The following is a 19,429-nucleotide window of genomic DNA, read 5'->3' as shown; positions in this document are numbered from 1 at the left end:
AAACCTCTTATAGCTAGCAAGTCTCTTAACTCCTGTGAACCTTGTCTCCCCATGGCACACAGTCAGTGGTAATCCATATCAAAGTACTGACATAGTAATTTGCCTGTGGAGGCCACTAAGCACCTATTAGCTGTTGCATCTGATCTTGGCATATTAAGCTGTTTCTCAGTCAATCTCTCCCCTTGCTCTTTGTCCCTGACATCCTGGCTTCAAACCACCATTCACTGCCTACAACCTCCCACTCTCCAGGACCCTGGACTGCCCTTAGCCCAAAGGCCCAGCCAATCTCAAGTCTACCCTGTGATAAGCAAATTCTTGCAACATTTGCTGACCTCTGGGCCTGTTGCATCAGTGTGCCTGTGCTTGGTGCCCAGATAGTGCTGGGTGGAGTCAGGAACAGGCTGGCAAGGAAGAAGCTGGCACTGTGGGCTCCCTGGCTTCCTGGACCCCACTTTCTTTCCTATTGGCATAGGTCTGGCAATTTAGTCAATGTGACTCTGAATCTCTATCCTTTAAAGTCTGGATCCTGAGAGCTTCTGCAGAAAAATGTTAAGTAAGGTCCAATCTTTCAATTTTTTATACTTGACTTTAAAATATTACTGTATTAATGCAGCAGGAAATAGAGTTAATACAGATAAGCAAAAATGAAAATAGGGCTGAGGCTGTAGTTCAGTGGTAGAGCTTGCCTAGCATGAGTGAGGCCCTGGGTTTAATCCCCAGCACTGTGCGCGCACGCACACACACACACACACACACACACACACACGGCCTATTACAAAAAGGAACATAAATTAAAATCTCTCACATTTCCATCATCAAGAAAAATGCTATTACCATTTTTCTGTATTTTCTACTATATTGTCTATATCATCTGTATCTTCTACACATATCTATGACAAAAATGAATCATATCACGTTTTCTATTTTCCCCTGTATTAGTCATCTGTTGCTATTGTTATAGGACAAATTACCTCAAAATTTAGTGGCTTAAAATAGCAGAGCTAGGCACGGAGGTGCACACCTGTAATGTCAGCTCAAGAGGCTGAGTCAGGAGGATTGCAAGTTCAAAGCCAACCTCAGCAACTTAGTGAGTCTCTATGCAACTTAGCAAGACCCTGTCTCAAAATACAATATAAAAAGGGCAGAGGATGTATGTGGCTCAGTGATTAAGTATCCCTTGGTTAAATCCCCAGTACAACAAACAAACAAAAACAGACCTAGGCCAGGCATGGTGGTGAATACCTATAATGAGGCCCTACATTCAATTCCTTCCTAGTTCTGCAAAACAACAACAAACCTTTACTATCTTACAGGTTTCTGTGGGTCAAGAATTCAGAAACATATCAATGAGAATCACTGGAGGGTGGCCACCACTTTCCCTTTAAACAGTATGTCATAGACATTTCCATGCCAACAGAGACAGACCAACCTTACCATGTTTTAAATGACTGCATATACGTGTTACATAATTTATTTAACCAGCTCTCTATAGTTAGATATAGGCTATGTACCATTTTTGGATGCTAGAATGAATAATTTTGAATATCCATCTTTGAATGCTATAGTTTGGATCTGATATGCTCCCCATTAGCCCAAGCATTGAAGGTTTAAGTCACCAGCCTGTGGCACAATTGGGAAGGAGTGGAACCTTTAAGAGATGAGCCTAGGGGGAGGAAATTAGGTCACTGGGGCATGCCTTGAAGGGGATATTTGTACCCTGGACCCTTCCTTTCTGTTTTGCTTTCACGCTACCATGAGATAAACAGGCCTCTCTGCCATATACACCTGCTGTGATGTACCATACTGCCATAGGTCAAAGCATCAGAACCAAGAAACCATGAACTAAAACCTCTGAAACCATGAACCAAAATAAACCTTCCTCCTTTAAGGTGCTTATCTCAAGTGTTTTGTCACATCAATGGAAAGCCACCCAACACACTGAGCTTGTCATATTATTTCCTTGAGAAAAGTGAAAAAGTTCTGTCAGTTCCTTGAACAGCAAGAGATGGGCATACCAACTAGGACACAGAGCAGGCTCCCTTCTAATCTGCCCTGCCCTTTCTCTTCCCATTAATTCAGAGTTCACTATCTATGGAAACATCTTAGCTCACTGTTGCACAGCTCTGATTTTTTTTTTTTTTTTGGAAAGTTTTAAACAGAAACAATGATTGTTCGTCTTCCTTAGACAACCCTTTAGATATTGAGGAATGTCCTGGGAATCTTGAACCATCATCTCTGAGGCCCTTCCCTTCCTGGCCTCTCTTTTCTGAATAGGCTTGTCCATCCACAATGCTTTAAGTATAGAAACTGCTCCTTGCTGCACTGTCCTTTACTCCAGTGCACTGCTGGTCCATTGGTGCTGTTCCCTCACCCACTGAGGCAGCACAAGAAGACTGGCATGGGTTCTTGAATCTGTTCCTGGAGGCTTGTCTAGTGTAGGGAAATGGGCATGCTAAACCTTTTCCTGCCCTCACACATGCCAGTAAAGGAAAGGAAGTCATTCCCAGGAAAAAGCTCTGATAAAGGGTGCTTGTTACTCAAAGTACAACTAGTCCAACCAAACCAGAAAGAGGGCCCATTTACCTTTGGCCCTGCCTTAGCCCACACCCTCTGTTTCCAACTCCCAGAGAATAGAGCTGGTGAATTTGGATCCTCCTCACCTGTACTATGGCTTGACTTAGGAGAAGGACAGAACCCCTGGGCAGCTGCTCTTGGCCTGACCAGTCCAGAAGACTCATCACTCCAAACTCAGACATGAGCCTGCCCCCACAGCAAATAAGGCTCAGAGCCAGGGGTGGAGTGGTCAATGACCTGTCACATGAGGTCTGGTGAGGCTATCTTTGCTCTATTTTGGGAAAGGGATCAATCATGTTAAGGAGTGACCATACTAACCATTGGAAGGAGTACCTGGCATTCTTACAGGGTTCCCTCTGTACTCTGACCCACTTGCCTGTTGCATCTAATTTTAGCAGGACTTGACAGGTGCTGGCAAATGCAAGATATGTCAGGGTTACTTTCAGATAAACCCAAGGAGAGGTTCCAGGAAATCTCTACACCCCATGGATGCACCCAAAGCAAGTTCTGGGTCTGAACTTTGCCGTTGCAAAACCTAATGACCTCCCCACTTTATTGCTTTTTTTATTGTTGTTTTTCTGAATATTTTGAGGGGAGTCTATGATTTACTGTTGAAGGGTCCTGACTAAAACACATATTTTTTATATGGGGGCCATGTAAGGGGTAGCCCTGGGAACCCATACCTGTTCCTGCTCATGTGTATACCAGGTTACAGCCAATTCCATGACCAGGTAGGCTTTGTACCTAATGGACCAGAAGGATATGATACCCTGAAATCCCCGTGTCTGCACTGAGCATCTCAGCCCCTGGGCCCTCCAATGGCTACTTCCACACCCCACCATGGTCTGAGCTGGGTCCTTCCCACAACAGCCTTGGTCTTCCTACTACTGGCCTTCCTAATACCCAAACCCCACTCAGGAACCCCAGATTATATGAAGTGCACATCAGACCTCTCTACAGATGAAATCCATAAGAATCCACATTGCCTCCAAAACCAAGTCCAAACCCTCACTGGCACAGTCCAGGTCCCTCGACACCCCTACCTTTCTGTTCCTCCTATCCCCCAAGGCAACCTAGTGATGTTCTTCCCTCATAAGTCCAAGGAGTGTGGGGCAGATAGACTACTCCCCACTCTCTTGGCAGCAATTCTGAACAGTGCTCAGAGGGCACACCATCCTGACCCATAGTCATGTCCCTAAAGCCATTGTTGACCCTGACCCCACATGGGCCTCCTCTGTCCTTCTGGCCCTGCCCCTAACCCCGTGACAGTGAGCAGAGTATTTCAGCAGCTGCCCGCTGGGCCTTTTAGTACAGAAGCCCTCAGTTGCCTGCCTTGGGCAACACTTGGCCAAGCAGCCCTCACCTGCAACAGGTGATCTCGGATGTCATAGCTGCAGCTTTGTGCCAGGTGTCAGCAAGCAGGAGCATATCCGCCTCTCAAAATATCTCCTTCCCGTGCCCTTGGAGAGATGCAATGGAGTCCATGAGGAACCAGGCCCAGACAGCCTTGACCCTGGTAAGGGCCACTCAGACGGCAGGGACCTTGAATTGGAAGGGCAGTCCCCTGTCCAGCACCCTTGGCTTTGTTGTTGTTGTTGTTGTTGTTGTTTTGGTTGGTTTTGTTTTTTGGGGGATTCAGATTGGGGATAAGAGTGGAAAGCAGGTACTGGACCCCTTAAAGAAGGTCTGTGGGCCTCTCAGGGTCTTGGATATGATCTCTCTCCCCACTAAACCCTCCTTACTGGGGCCACCATTGTCATCTCTTAGAGAGCCTTAGGAAATTTACTCCTGGGGATGATGGTGTCTGGTCTCAGACTTTGCCCAGTATTGTTTGGTTCTCAGCAGCTCTTCAAGGCAGTTCTGTGGGTGGTGGATTGGGATTCTCTTCCTTAGAAGTATGTGGGCAGCTGGTCCAGGGTCATTCACTACTGTGGCTGGACACATGGTACTGAGATTGTCTCTGAAGCCCAGAGGTTACAATTTTTGCCCAGGGGCTGCACTGGCCTTTGACTGGATCCTCTGGGTCCTGCAGTCCCCTCTGAGCCACCCCTTCTGTGCTAGGATGCAGACCTCCTCAGACTGTCCTGAATCTCATTTGTCAAATGTAGTGCTCTCTGGTGTCTTGCTTTGTGCTGCATTCTTGGGTGGGATCTCAAAGTCTGCTCACTGCATCCCACCCAATCTTTTGCCCCTCCCACTTTGCTGTCCAACCTGGATACTCTGGTGACCTCATCCAGACCTGTGGCCTTAAGAATTTCTCCATACTTTCAATCTCCTGCCAGACATTTCCCTGAACTCTGATTTCACATAGCCAGCTGTACTCGAGACAAACGTGCCCTGGGTGGGCAGATCTGTTAGTGCACCTAGACCAAGTCCTCATTCCCTCATCTTATCTATCCCAGTGGAACCTCTTGCTCAGGTTACCCCATAGGGACCTCTTAGATGCTTCTCTTCTTCTCTCCCCATGCCTCAAACTGTCTGCAGATATATTTTTTTCTCTAGACTCTTGCCATCTCTCCACACTGCACCCACTGTCTCTGTACCCAGATTGTCAGGAAAGTCTGATGACCCCACTTCCATCCTGCCTCAAGGTGCCTCCACTCTGCATCCAAAAGCCTCCAGGCCTCTCACTCCCAAACCCCTTCCCTTCACAGTCCTCAGGGTCACTCCTTTCTTTCCTCAGGGCAGGTTCCCCTACCACTGCCTGCCTCCCAGGAAATAGTAACTGCCCACCACGTCCCCTGCAATATGGCATGATTCTTTCCTATGGTTTGTCAACTTTCCGCTCCTGCTCCACATCCCACACCCCACACAGCACTAGGTTTGTGGTATATATCTGCTGAAGAAATTGGCCATATACCCTGCAGGGAATAGAGTAAACCCTCGGGTGGGAAAAGCCCTGTGTTTGATTGTGATTGTGGATCCCCATTACATGCCTTGTGACCTCTCAGGCAAGGTCAGCAAGAGGACTTATAAGCAGACAAGGACTGCCTCCTCAAGGTTTCTGTGGCAGGGCCAGGCTCTGCCTGTGCTTTTCTCTCCAGGATACATATACCTGAGGGGCTGGGGCAGTATCTCAAGCTCCCCAGGCAGCACCTTCATTTCCTACCCTGCTCAGGAAAGTCTTATAAGCTTGACTCATCAGAGCAACACTTGTAGCTGGGGTCTGGGCTCAGAGAAGGTCTGAAGGCAGCCTAGTGGGGTTCAGGTAAAGTCTCAGATTGTTGCCTGGGTTCATATCCCAGCTTAACCCTGGCCTTTGTGGATTTGGGAAGTGTGTGTTTGATTCTCTTATTAATGAGAAGTGAAGATAATAAAAGTACCTGTGTCAGGGAAATTACAGGAATGAAGTTGAAACCCAGGAATGCCAGAGTGGACCTGACCCACAGTCCCTGCTCCTGAGAACTTTCCAGGGGATCTGTGAAGCAGACCTCAGCTCATGATGTGACACTCATTCTTCCCTTCCTTTTCACACCGTCTTGAGGGTTGTGAGGTTACATGCCTGGTTGGAGCTCCCTTATCTGAGCTGCACAGACTTGGTGCTAGTAGTATAGGGATCTGCAGGTGCACCCTGAGGAAGGAAACCTCCAAAGATAAAGCTTACCTTTTCAGTGAGCTCCCGACAGCAAGAGCTGACTCCCCAGCAGACTGCAGACTTGGAACCTTCCAGCACCTGCCCACAAAATCTATCCCCACAGGCTGGGGAACGTTCATAAGTATGTGAGTGAGAGAGAGAGAGAGTGTGTGTATGTGTGTGTGTGTATGTTTAGGGGCTCCACAGTCATTGTGATATAGATGAAGATGAGCACCTAGTTTAGATAGAGTTCAGACCTGCTTTATGTCCTATGACCTGGCAACTTGTACTACGTAAACACATCACCCTGCAGCTCCAATGAGAACGCAGACCTACTTTGATAGAAATCCATTTTTTTCTGTATCTCTATTTTTAATCGATTTTAAATATTGACAGCAAATTTAAGCTTTTGATATTATACAGGGAAAATCAGACCCATAGACCAGATGCAACTTTATTGCATGGGATTGGATGGGCTGCTGCCATAGGTTCCATCTCACTTCCTCACTGATGCCCAGACATGCTGTCTACCTCCTTTTCTGTAAAGGCCAGTAGATGGTCCAGTAGGCATCCTGGGTTGATGTAAGATTCCTTACGGAGTCATGTGAGGCTGTTCTGTTGCAGTAGGCCACACCCCATGTGCTTCCTGTGAAGTGCTTGCAGGATTCTACACAACAGATTCTTAGGAGAGAAGTTGCTAGATCAATATTAAATTTTAATAGAAACTCCAAACTGTCCTCTGGACAGGTGGTATCAGTTTGAATTCATGTGATGTCTGGGTTTCCTCAGGGGCATCCTTTCTGGCCTTGAATCTGACAGAGGCAGGGCTTCATCCAACCAGTGACAGGGCCCACCACCACCTGGATACAGAGAAATAAAGACATGGATCTCCCCTGCACCCTTTGGGCCCTCTAGTCCCAATGCCTGTGATGATCGAAACAGTTGCCATCATTTATCACATTCTCACTGAAACCCTCAAGGGTTGGGCAAGTTCTTCCTTCAGACCTGCAAGGCAGGGATCACTCAGATCCTTTGTCTGACAGTATAGACACACTCCACCAGCTATCCTGGGCCTACTCCTAAGCCTTCAACTTCCCACAAGACCTCAGCCTGAGTATTGGCTCTTCTCATCAAGAGCCTTGGGCAAAAGACCAGAGTCCAGTTTTCTAGTCACAGGATGGCCTTCTAGGAGAGAGGGGCAAGGATGGAGCTTAGAAGGGCCCAAGGGCTGGTCCTTTGCAAAGTCAGCATCATGTAAGAACCCCACAGATGTCTTATAATAGGACCCTCTGAACAACTGTGTCTTAGAGGAGACGCCTGGCAAGCTAGGCAGGACTTTCTGTGAACAACACCTGCATGTGGTTTTAGGCACTGGCTCCACTGTGTCACGATGCCTGCCTATGACTATACAAATGACTTCAGTAAAGTTTTCTTCATCTAGAGAACAAATAGTTGCTGGTCCCTCAGTCCTGGTGCTGCTGTGACAAGGTGGTGAGGCAGCTGTGAAAGCATTCACCTTGGGGCCTGGCATGTTGGAAGAATTCGGCAAATGTTAAATGTTATTCTGGTAGTTCCTGGCAAAGTCTACATTTGCAAGTGTAGGAAAGAAAAAGAGGAGAAGGATGTAACTTTGGGACTTTAAAGACAACCTGGATTGTTCCAGAGTGCTGAGAATGTCTCCAGGGGCATGCCCTAAAATGCCAATTGGGGATTGGGAGTCTGGGGGCTACACTCTCACCTCATGCCCAGAGTGGAAGAATGGCACCCTCCCAGCCAACGTAGATATTTGATTCTGTTTTGGGTCAGAGCCCTTGTCAATCCCATTCTTTTCTGATCTTCCCTGAGTTTAAATTTTAACTGTGGTGCCTCTTTAAGAAAAGTGATTCTTAATTAAGGATCTGTATCCATTAGGAATGTTTTGAATTACAGGAAACAAAAAATCTGACTGCTTAAATAGTTATTACTTATTCCATAATCAGCATGTGGAGTTGGGTGGGTCTGTCTTCTTCCTTCCCTTATTCCATCCAACCTTGTCTCCTCATGGTTGCTCGAGGGCAGATACAGTTGCATTTACAAATTTACAAGGGCACTGAAATTTGCCCTCCTGTTAAAATCAGGTTTTCCTTCACCTGTCATTGGCCAGAACTGTTTCATATGTCCAATCACCAACAAAAGGAGATAGAATTGCTATGCTTGGCTTAGCCCAAACAGGACTTAATGTGTTACTTGGCCCACCTGGAAAAAAAAAAATCTTGGTTCTGGAAACTGAGGAAGAAGGGGCAAATGGCTGTATTGCTTCTCAGCTGTAATCCAGAGCATCTCCAAACTCCTGAGCTTATGTGAAAGACAAAAAGAATACAAATTCTTATAAAGAATGGCTTTTATCAGAGGATCTCTCCTTTTCCTTTTTGGTTCAAAATGAAACTATCTTTATGATTACTTTTCTTACCACTGCCCAGAAGTAATCAGTGTATCAAAATGGACTTTTTGGGCCGGGGAGATAGCTCAGTTGGTAGAGTGTTTGCCTTGCAAGCACAAGGCCCTGGGTTCAATCCCCAGCACCGCAAAAAAAAAAAAAAAAAAAAAGGACTTTCTCCATGAGTATGTGTATCGTGCAAAGAGGACAGTTGCACTACTGTCTTCCTGCAGGGTCCAGCTTACTGAGGATGCACAGGCAGACCCACAGTTACATTCAAAACCTGTCTTCACTTTGTCATATGGAGGGTGAGTGGCCAAGGACCCTCCTCCCTCTGCACTTACAGTCTTCATACCATGGATGGTTATGTTTTGCTAGACAGGGGCACACAGGCTGTCCATACTAACTTTGCCTTGGCTATCCCTGTGAATGCTGGTGCCAGTTGGTCATTTATTTTACAAAGCCTTAGAAGTAGAATAACCTGGTCTTTACACAATCATACCAACTGCCTTTCCCCTAGTCAGGCTGCACCCCATCTCACCAATTCTGCGGCTAGCACCCTTCTTCTTCCCTCCCTTCACCAATCTGGAAAGAAAAATGAGGTACTACAAGACATTCTGCCACAAGGAAATCCTCAGGGACAAAAGACACCCTGCCCCCTACTGGCTAGTGCAGGCTAGTTATTGAGGGGCTGGTCTTGAAATACTTTGAATTTAACTGTGGTGGTTTGAAATGATGGGTATGTTAGCCTTCGTTGTGATAATAAAATACCTGAGAAAAACAAGTTAAAAGGAGGAACATTTTATTTTGGATCATGGTTTCAGAGGTTTTAGTTCTGGTCAGTGGCTCCATTGCTTTGGGCTGAGGCAAGGCAGAACATCATGGTGGCAGGAGCATTTGGCAGAAAAGACTGCTTACCTCATGGTAACCAGGAAACAGAAAGAGAGGAGGGAGGGAAGGGTCCAGAGACAAAATTTATCCTTCCAGAACCTACCCTCAGTAACCTACTTTCTCCAACTAGGCCCCATCTTCTGAAGTTTTATCTCACTCACCCCACCCCATAATGCCAACAACTGGGAACAAAACCTTCAACACATGAGCTGTTAGGGAACATTTCAGATCCAAACTATAACATTGGATCATCCTAGACCCGGGTCAGAGGATAAAAGGAGATCCTTGGTGTGTGGAGATCTCTAGGGACAGCTCCACCTGACTGCTCCCATTCCCTCCCTGTGCAGGTGGAGCAGATCCTGGCAGAGTTCCAACTGCAGGAGGAAGACCTGAAGAAGGTGATGAGACGGATGCAGAAGGAGATGGACCGGGGCCTGAGGCTGGAAACCCACGAAGAGGCCAGTGTGAAGATGCTGCCCACCTACGTGCGTTCCACCCCAGAAGGCTCAGGTACCACAGGGATGGCCCCACACCTGAGCCAGTTGTGGGCTAGGCCTTCCAGAGGCTTAGCTGTCCCCAGACAGGATTCTCTGGGCAAGTGATGATGTCTCCAGCTCACTGGGTCAGTTCTTAACTATTTAACTATTAAACTTAACTATTTACTCCAAAGGTCCAGCCCTAGCCTTAGCAAAACTGGCTTTAAAAAAATAAAAACCACAATGAATGAATTCTCTCCAGGGTCATTTGGGGGATACCAACCCAATCCTGAGACTGGGTCATTACCCTAGATCCTCAGTAGTTCCCTGGGTTCCAGGCGGCTCCATCTGAGAGTAGTTTCCCCTAACATTTCCCCAGTTTACCTTTGACCTCTCCCATAGTTTGCTCTGGCACATCCCCAATAACTGGGCAGCAGCTTCATGTCCAACTCCCCTGGGTCCCCTGTTCCTGCCTTCCTCTGCTTTCTGGCTCTGGGGACATTCGCCCAGGTCCCACCCAACCCAGGTCGGCTGGGTGGTGCCACAAGGCTGAGCGTGTCTCCCTGTGCCTGCAGAAGTTGGAGACTTCCTCTCCCTGGACCTGGGCGGCACCAACTTCAGGGTGATGCTGGTGAAGGTGGGGGAGGGTGAGGCAGGGCAGTGGAGTGTGAAGACCAAACATCAGATGTACTCCATCCCCGAGGACGCCATGACAGGCACTGCAGAGATGGTGAGCAGTTTGGGGATAAGCGGTGGGATCAAGGTGGCTCAAAACCTCAGGGCTTCACCAGTCCTGGACAAAAGAGCCATCCACCAGGGACAGAGGAAACTGTGGGCAAGAGGTTCAGTCAGCCTCAGAGGCACAACAAGGCAGCTCAGAGGCCTCAGTGGACAGCCACTAGGCATGGCCAATGTATTCAAGTCTCATGGTCACTATCAGGCCAGAAGACAAGAACTGGCCAAAGAGAGGTCAGGGGAAAAATTCTTAGCTGGTATGACCCTGTCCCAGAGGAAAAGTGAAAGGTTGAGGACTGTCTGACCTCCTGCAGCTGTACAGCCTACCCTCCCCGGGGGCTTCCCATTGCCTTCCACCGGTTGCATGTCAAATGGGGTAACAACATCCACGATGCCTACCCAGGCAGCAAGGCCCTCCACCATGGGAAGGACTGGACGGGAGTGGGGGTGGGCATAGAAGTAAATGAACCCTGAGGGGAGGGGCAAAGCCAGAGCCCCTAGACATGACCAGGAGCAAGACCATTTCCCAGAGGGTTGGGGTTCTAAGGTTCTAAGGCTGTGCACAACTGCCTGGCCCTCATTCACCTGCAATTTTCTCTCTCTCCATGGAACCGGGCAGCAGGGATGGTATGGGCACCTCCCTGGACTCTGGTGCTCAGCAGGGAGCTTGGTCCATCTGCAAAGCACTGGAAATGCCCTGTTCTATAGACAAGTCTTTTGAGAGGGGTTGAGGGGAACAACTTTCTGCAGGTGCAGGGCAAAAAGGACACCTGGAAGTAGCAAAGGAGACAGAAATGATAGTGCTAGAGATGTGCCTACACCTAGAGCCTCACAGGACAGTTAGCCAAGCCTTGGTGCTGGGGAGGCAGCTGACACACAGCTAAACTGGGGACAAGCCCCAGGAGCTGCCATAAACAAAGCTCTGCATCCAGGGAAGTGCAGGGCCTGAGTTACGACAAACAGCAAGAGGTGAACTGTGGACAGGCATTCATTGGAAGGCTCTGGGGACTGTTTAGCATCTCCTGAGGAATACCTTGGCACAAAGTCCTGGGGAACAGCTGCCAGCTGGCCCAGGATGGTAGTCCAATGACCATTTTGGTGCATCTTCCAGCTCTTTGATTATATCTCTGAGTGCATCTCCGACTTCCTGGACAAGCATCAAATGAAGCACAAGAAACTACCCCTGGGCTTCACTTTCTCCTTCCCTGTGAGGCACGAAGACATTGACAAGGTGGGCCAGGTGGAGGGGAGAGAGAATGAAATGGATGGGCATGCACCCCCAAGGAACTCTGCCCCTGCTGCCTTCAAATGCAGCACCCCACCCTATTCTGGGAAAGAGTCCTAACTCAGAAGTGAGAAAATGTAGATTCAAATTGTGGTCCCATCATTTACTGTTAGTGAAACTGTGGAAAATAAGCATAATCTCAACTGATTCTTACTATGTGACAAAGCCTGCCTAAGCCCTGAGAGGCACATGCTACAATCCCCCACTACAAATGAGGAGAAGAAATTGAGGTTAAGCGGCTCGCCACAAACCACTATGATACCACCTCATCACCTCTGGCTGAGTCAGAAGTGTGAAGGATCTGAGATTTTTTACCCCACCTGCAACTCGAAAGCTTGCCTGCCAGTTACATTGACACACACACACACACACACACACACACACACACACAAACACACAAATTATATATACACATATACACATACATAAAACATGAGGCCTCTGGATCTGAAACAAAGCCAGTTCATAGTTCAAGGCAAAAGCAACAGCTGGAGCAACATCTCACATGGTTTTCCAAGTCCCCAACTCCCTCAGAGACAGAGAGGGCTGGGTGGTACTTCTGTTACAGGACAGGAACCCTGATCTTATATAGTTGCTCACCTCAGGACTTATCTTTACTCTAGGGTATACTGTACAAATAATCTTGGGATGGGGGTGTAGCTCAGTGGTAGAGTGCTTGTCTCGCATGCTCAAGGTCCTGGGTTTGATTCCTGACACACCACACAAAAAAATACACATCACATTCTTAAATTGCCTGGGAACCAGACCTGCAGAAATGTTGAGATATTTATGGAAAATTGTTTCCAACATCTTTCAAAACTATGTGGATGCTCAAAACTTGTTTCCTCAATGGTAAAGTGGGATACACGTCCCTGTGGCCTGGAAAGGAACTAGTTTAAGGCCAGAGCTCTCTGTTGAGCACCAGTAGCCATAAGACCTTCCTCTCCCCACAGGGCATCCTTCTCAACTGGACCAAGGGCTTCAAGGCCTCCGGAGCAGAAGGGAACAACATTGTAGGGCTTCTGCGAGATGCCATCAAGAGGAGAGGGGTGAGGACACCTTCACCTGCCAGGAGGGGGCTGCCCTGGGCCCCCGTCACTGCACCAGAGGACCCTTTCCCCGGCCCCAACACCGCAGTCTCTATGCTTCTTGGCAGGACTTTGAGATGGATGTGGTGGCAATGGTGAATGACACTGTGGCCACAATGATCTCCTGCTACTATGAAGACCGCCAGTGTGAGGTCGGCATGATTGTGGGTAAGGACTCCTTGCACTCTCCTGCCCCTTCCAAACTGTGCACAGGTTCTGCATGGTGAGGACCAAAGCATGAATAACTGATATCAGTGCAGTGGCTAGTGCTGGAGCCAAGTGGTCTTGGAGCATGTGGTGTTGGCTCTACATTCTGGTAGAAAGCATTTCATAGCATCATGGCATCAGATGATCTGCCAGCTGCACACCTGCCTGGCCCATCAAATGTAATTAAAACACTTTATCTGGTAAATTGACCACAATGGACATATTTGTTCAAGTGGAAAAGGATAAGCAAAAGTGGTGACATCCCTTCCTGCAAGGTCTTCCTGTGGGTCTGTCCTGGCCAAGCTGTGCCACTGACTCCCTAACTCTGCCCCTAGATCCCACCCCGCCCCAACCCTGAGTGAAGCAGGTGGCTGGAAAGGGAGCTGCAACCCTTTCCTCTTATCCAATTCCTCTACAATAATCTCCAGCCTTTCCAAGAAGTCTGGGTCCTCATAAGGACCCAGCATTTCCTGAGTAACGATCCAATCAGATCAGATACCTGCTGTGTACACAGACATAGGGGTGTTTTTCTGGTTACCAGAAAGTCCATGTTGTAAGTTATTTGTGGGGTTGGGGATTTAGCTCAGTGGCAGAGCACTTGCCTAGCATCCACAAGGCCTGGAGTTTGGTCCTTAGCCTTGAAAAAAAAAAAGTTATTTGCTCCTATGGGCCCTTCAGAACCAGCTCTGAAAGGTCATATGTTTGTGTTGATAGATTCCCATCTATAATTATATTTCCCCAAAAATATGTTTTATACATATGTATACATATAAACCTCATAAACATTTGCATACATATCTTTTAAGCTCCAGGATGACCTCACTTTGTCCCTCTTTTTGTTTCCTGCCTTATTTTTCACCCCCAGTACCAGGAGATTGAACCCTGGGTGCCACATATGCTAGGCAAGCATTCTATCACTGAGCTACATTTTCAGCCCTTTTTGTTATTATCTTGAGTCAGGGTCTTGCTAAGTTGCCCAGGCTCCCTCAAATTTTCATTCCTATTGCCTCAGTCTCCCAAGTAGCTGGAGTTACAGCTGTGTATCACCATTCCTGGTTCTTCTTTTACTTTTGTTCTTGCCTTTCAGAGAGAAAGTTGTTTTTAAACTTAATGTCTAAACATGAGCTCTGGTTGGCGTTGGCTTTGCCCTGCTCCCTCCCTACCAACCCTTCCCCCGGGGAAAGATACCTCAACCTGAATTCTTACCAGAACAAGCTGTAACTGTTTGGCCAAGCACACCCTCCCAGGACAACCACTTGTTGGCCCTTGACTCACATCTGCCCCCACACACTCTTGGTGACTGCTTAGTGTTTAAAATCGTGTTTATAATAATTTCCAAGGTCTAAAATTGGGAGAATTAATGTCAAAGTCTGTATTTCTGTTTTCTCACCAAAAAAACTGGAAGGCCAGGCATCACTGGGCCTTAATTCCTATAGGCAGCCCTGATGACCAGCACTGCATTTGTCCCTGCTGGCTTCAGGGTTGTGTAGCCCACATAGTCAGCTCAATGTGATGCTCTACCATCACTATCAAAACTCTTAATAACTTGTGAATGAAGGACCACGTATTTTCATTTTGCTCAGGGCATGGCAAATGACAAACTCTGCAGTCATTCCTGCCTATGGTAATCTCTGGGCTGTTCCAAGGGCCCACACTATGCTTTACTCACTTTGGGGTGCCCCCAAACAGGGTTCAGGGTGCCAGAAAACAAGGCACTTTGACAAGATAAAGCCACACAATCCTACAGCCATCTCTAGTTGGCAAAGTATGTTGGCACACAGTTGTCCTCCATCCTCCCAACCAGTCAGGTAATGGGTGGGGAAGGTGTTACTGTCGCCTTTTAGAGAAGAAGACAGCCCAGTGACTGACCCATCCACCCTGGGTCATGCAGTCAGCCCAGGTCTTCCAGCTCCCTCCCCTCAGCTTGTGTAGCCTAATGTGTCCCCATCCCTTGCAGGTACAGGCTGCAATGCCTGCTACATGGAGGAGATGCAGAACGTGGAGCTGGTAGAAGGGGATGAGGGTCGCATGTGTGTCAACACCGAGTGGGGTGCCTTCGGGGACTCAGGTGAACTGGACGAGTTTCTGCTGGAGTATGACCGCATGGTGGATGAGAGCTCTGCGAACCCCGGTCAGCAGCTGTAAGGACACCTCGCAGCCCATCTCTGGGCTGCTCTCAGTGGGCATGCAGCAGCACATGGGAGCCCCACCACCACAGATAATAGCTTGTTTTTAAATAGGGGAAAGCAACTTGATCATTCCCCTGTAAGCTGGCTCCTTCTTCCCCCAGCTCAGTCATGCCTTGCCCCTGTGAACCCTGAACACGGAGAGATAGTGGTTAGATAAGGCCAAACTTCCCCCTTCTGACAGGTGACCTTGGTCACAGAGAAGGCTCTGACCCTCAGCAGTGTTTACCAGGTTTAACCCAGAGTTCCTCAAAGCACATATTTGTCTCCATTCCCAAAATGAATATTAGTGTTTTGTGGAATGCTGTAAATTGGCAGAACACATCTTGGAAACCAACCACACAGATCTTGTCATTAATCATGGCTATCGCTTGTTAGCCACCTACTAGCTGCCAGCCCATGCTATTTCCTTTATGAGCTTCATCTTCATCACAGGTCTCTATTAGGTAAGTAGTATTAAATAAATTTCAAGATGAAAATGTGGAAGCCACAAGGAAAATTTCAGAGGGACTGGATAGGGGCTTCAATCCCTTTCCCACACAGAGCCAACAGCCAGGCCAGACGTGCTGGAAACATGAAAGTTCCTAGTACCCAAAGTTTCTAAAACCCCTGTTTATAAACGAGTGAGAAGCATGAAACCCAGGATTTTGGGCAATTGGGAGCGGGGTGGAATCAAGGTGCTCCATGTGGCCACCATAAGCGGGGAGTAGTGGGGACCTCCCCTGCTGATCAGCTGGTGTAACCCAGCCCTCATATCCAGGTATGAAAAACTCATTGGTGGGAAGTACATGGGTGAGTTGGTGCGGCTTGTGCTTCTCAAGCTGGTAGACGAGAACCTGCTGTTCCACGGGGAGGCCTCGGAGCAACTACGCACGCGCGGCGCTTTTGAGACACGCTTCGTATCGCAGGTGGAGAGGTGCGTGGAGAAGGGGGGCCTGGACCAGATGCAACGGGCAAAAGAACAAGAGCAGGGACACAGAAGCCCTTGTAGGCAGGGTCCTAGGCGAGTCACAATCTCTGGCCTAATACACCAGGATGAGGAGGGACTGGGAACAGAATCCTGAGCAGTCTCTGGCCCCAAGTCGAGCAGTAGCCAGGTAGCAAACCCAGCGCACACTTCCCCCCATCGCGCCCCCAAGTGGTTCCCCACTCGCCCATAGACACCTTCACACTTCATCCACACTACAGCTACGAGGGGCAGCAATGTTTTCGCACCGCATTAGAGCAGAGACTCAGAGCTTAGAGGAAGCAGTAATAACCGACTGCTGGTCTCTGGCAAAATTGGCCCACTCCCTTCCAGAGCACAAGTCCCCAAACGCTTTGACTGTGCGAGGTGGGTAGGATCATTCCTTCTCCAGAGAGGGTCCCCCCGCTCGGCTAGCCAGACCTCGGCAACAGCCCTTCCACCTCCTGCCCCGCAGCGACTCGGGTGACCGCAAGCAGATCCACAACATCCTGAGCACACTGGGGCTGCGGCCGTCGGCCACAGACTGCGACATCGTGCGCCGCGCCTGCGAGAGTGTGTCCACGCGAGCAGCGCACATGTGTTCAGCAGGGCTGGCGGGCGTTATCAACCGCATGCGCGAGAGCCGCAGCGAGGACGTGATGAGAATCACCGTGGGTGTGGATGGCTCTGTGTACAAGTTACACCCCAGGTGACTCCCCCTGAGCCCTAGGTGACCCTCCCCGCCCCCGCCTCCCTTTCCCTACAAAAGGGAGGCCCAGACAGCGTAGTCCCCGGGAATTCATGAACCTCTTCTGGTTGTCCGCCTGGTCCAGGATGGGGTGGAGGGTCAGCTGGATTCCGGGTGCCCAGGAGAGGTGGGGGTTGGCAGAGGTGAGACCTGGAGGGCAGGAAGAGCTTGGAAGGTAGCCCTGTTTTCCTCTGGTTCAGCTTCAAGGAGCGGTTCCACGCCAGTGTAAGAAGGTTGACGCCCAGCTGTGAGATCACTTTCATCCAGAGTGAAGAGGGTAGCGGCCGAGGGGCGGCCTTGGTTTCGGCAGTGGCCTGTAAGAAAGCCTGCATGATGGGCCAGTGAGATCCAGGCTGCAAGGGCCAAACCTGGACTCCATGGTGACTGCGCACCCTGTAGTTGCTCCTAGCTCACCAGGGCGGGAGGCTGCCTATCCTGCTGCTAACTCTGGAAGATGGGGAGAGGCCACTGGAGCCTATAAGGCCCCTTGGCCTCTTCTCCAGAAGTCGGTGGGACAACCCCAGAGCCCTGGGGTAAGGGGCTGAGAGGAGCAGAAACAGAGACTCCAAAGCCCCTGGCCCTAACTTCTGAAATCAGCTACTCAGAAGTGGTTGCTCACTCAGGACTTTGTTGCATTTACACACTGCCTGCTTCTCAGAGCTGCCAGCCTGGCCTGGGCTTTGGGAAGGGAGTACCCTTGGGAACCTGCTGTGGCCTGGCTTCCCTGGAAACTCACCCTGCATATGGGTGTGGGGGCAGCTGCAGCAGCTTGGCCAGACCAGACCTGGGCCCACAGAAGAGAGGGAGTTGCTGATCATCCAGACCTCACTGTTTTGTTACGTGTGACTCAAGAGGTTGAAGAGCCATACAAGAATGCCCAGCTGTGGGGAGGGGACTTCTCAGTCTGCAGGTGACCCCAAGAGGCCTTTTTCTTCACACACACACACACACACACACACACACACACACACACACCCCTCTGAATGGCTTGTGGTTCTGGGATAGGCCCTTATAGGAGCTGACAGAGACAGAACCCCCAAGCCCCTGCCCCAGGAGTCCCATGAAAGGGAGGCAGCATCATCAGGAGTCCTCCAGCCTACTCCCAGAGGCAGGATGGTGTCTTCAGCTCTCAGGGCACTGGTCCAGGAAAAAAACCCAGCAGCATTCCTCAGCCCTCTCTCTCATCATCATCAGGTCTCCCATGTGTCACATCACCCTCTCCATGCCCAACCTGGGACTGTGTGGAATTTTTAATTAAAAACTTTGAAAAGGTTTAAATATGGCCTCTATTTTACCTCTGTGCATAAAATCCACAGGGACAATATATGAAGAGACATTGTCATGTGGTTGTGGAATTTGTTGTCCTCCTGCCTACTATGCCTAGGGGAGTGTGAAGAATGACAGGCTAATCTGTGGGAATGGGATGATGAGGGGGATCAGAAGTACGGAACACTGCCTGACACAGGACATGTGTGGGACGGAAGGAATACCAGGCCAGGCATTGTTCTGGTACAGGGATGAGCTGGCCCTGCTGCAGGTGGTTCTCAGGTCCTGTCCCCTTGGAGCCAAATAGGTAGCGACAGTGAGTGGGGGCCAGAGATACAAGAGCTCACATAATTCTAAGGTCCCTCTAGAGACTCCAGTAGGTGAAATACGAAGTGTAGGACCTAATGCCATCTTTATGTAGCATGAACAATTACATATAGACACATTTGTGTGATTCTAATGCACATTCATTTCTCAACAAAAGAAACTGCCCAGCAAATCAGGAACAACTGTCTTTGTTTCATTTAGAACATGACCCAAAGTTGTAATTTTAGAAAGTCATATCCTCCTTGAAATCTTCTAATTTTTCTGGTACTTCTAATGTGGGACTGCTCTGAACCTCTTCATTCATTTGAGTTTAATTCTTTATTGTAAGTTGACACCACACCTGATTGCTACATCATCAGGACTAATGTGATTGTTTGAGCATACACACATTAGAACATATTTTAATATAAATGCCTTCAACTTCTTCATATTACAGTTTGAGGTATTATATTGATTTTTTTAGGTTACATATCTAAATTGAAAAAAATGAAATGAATTTCACTTCCAGACAGTAAAAGAGGTGTTCACAAAATATTTAAACAATAGTGGGCATTGGGTCTAATGGATGAGAGCACCTGCCCTCTCCCAGCCCACCACTGATATATGCCTTGCATAGCTGGGTTGGGGAGAGGGTTGCCAGCAGGCCCAGCCAGGAAATCCACTCCTGCTGTTCTCAGGCAATTCAGTTTCCCTATCTCCTCTGAGATGCC

The 19,429-nt window shown here is 48.7% G+C and overlaps 2 protein-coding genes across 3 annotated transcripts in view; one reads left to right on the top strand and one right to left on the bottom strand.

The window, feature by feature from the left end:
* YKT6 (YKT6 v-SNARE homolog) overlaps positions 1 to 2,787 on the bottom strand; it is a 55,943-nt gene extending 53,156 nt beyond the window's left edge. The window contains exon 1 of the mRNA XM_079150771.1: positions 2,661 to 2,787. The gene's annotated coding sequence lies outside the window, so the exon portion shown is untranslated. The remainder of the gene's footprint in view (positions 1 to 2,660) is intronic.
* Positions 2,788 to 3,898: 1,111 nt separating this feature from the next.
* GCK (glucokinase) lies at positions 3,899 to 18,423 on the top strand. 2 transcript variants are annotated; one of them, XM_079150757.1, is made up of 10 exons: positions 3,899 to 4,090; positions 9,803 to 9,965; positions 10,507 to 10,661; positions 11,778 to 11,897; positions 12,905 to 13,000; positions 13,108 to 13,207; positions 15,204 to 15,387; positions 16,193 to 16,348; positions 16,854 to 17,087; positions 17,327 to 18,422. In XM_079150757.1, the coding sequence occupies exons 1-10, from the start codon at positions 4,049 to 4,051 to the stop codon at positions 17,469 to 17,471; spliced, it is 1,395 nt and encodes a 464-aa protein (XP_079006883.1). In that variant the 5' UTR covers positions 3,899 to 4,048; the 3' UTR covers positions 17,472 to 18,422. The 2 variants fall into 2 exon arrangements, with proteins under 2 accessions (XP_079006883.1, XP_079006884.1); XM_079150758.1 differs by lacking the exons at positions 3,899 to 4,090; positions 9,803 to 9,965; positions 10,507 to 10,661; ... (1 more) ...; positions 12,905 to 13,000; positions 13,108 to 13,207 and having other exon boundaries at positions 15,241 to 15,377; positions 17,327 to 18,423.
* The last annotated feature ends 1,006 nt before the right edge of the window (positions 18,424 to 19,429 follow it).

The sequence above is a fragment of the Sciurus vulgaris genome, assembly GCF_902686455.1.
Source record: "Sciurus vulgaris genome assembly, chromosome: 8".
In the NCBI taxonomy this organism is placed as follows: domain Eukaryota; kingdom Metazoa; phylum Chordata; class Mammalia; order Rodentia; family Sciuridae; genus Sciurus; species Sciurus vulgaris.
This window is presented reverse-complemented; position numbering and strand designations above follow the sequence as displayed.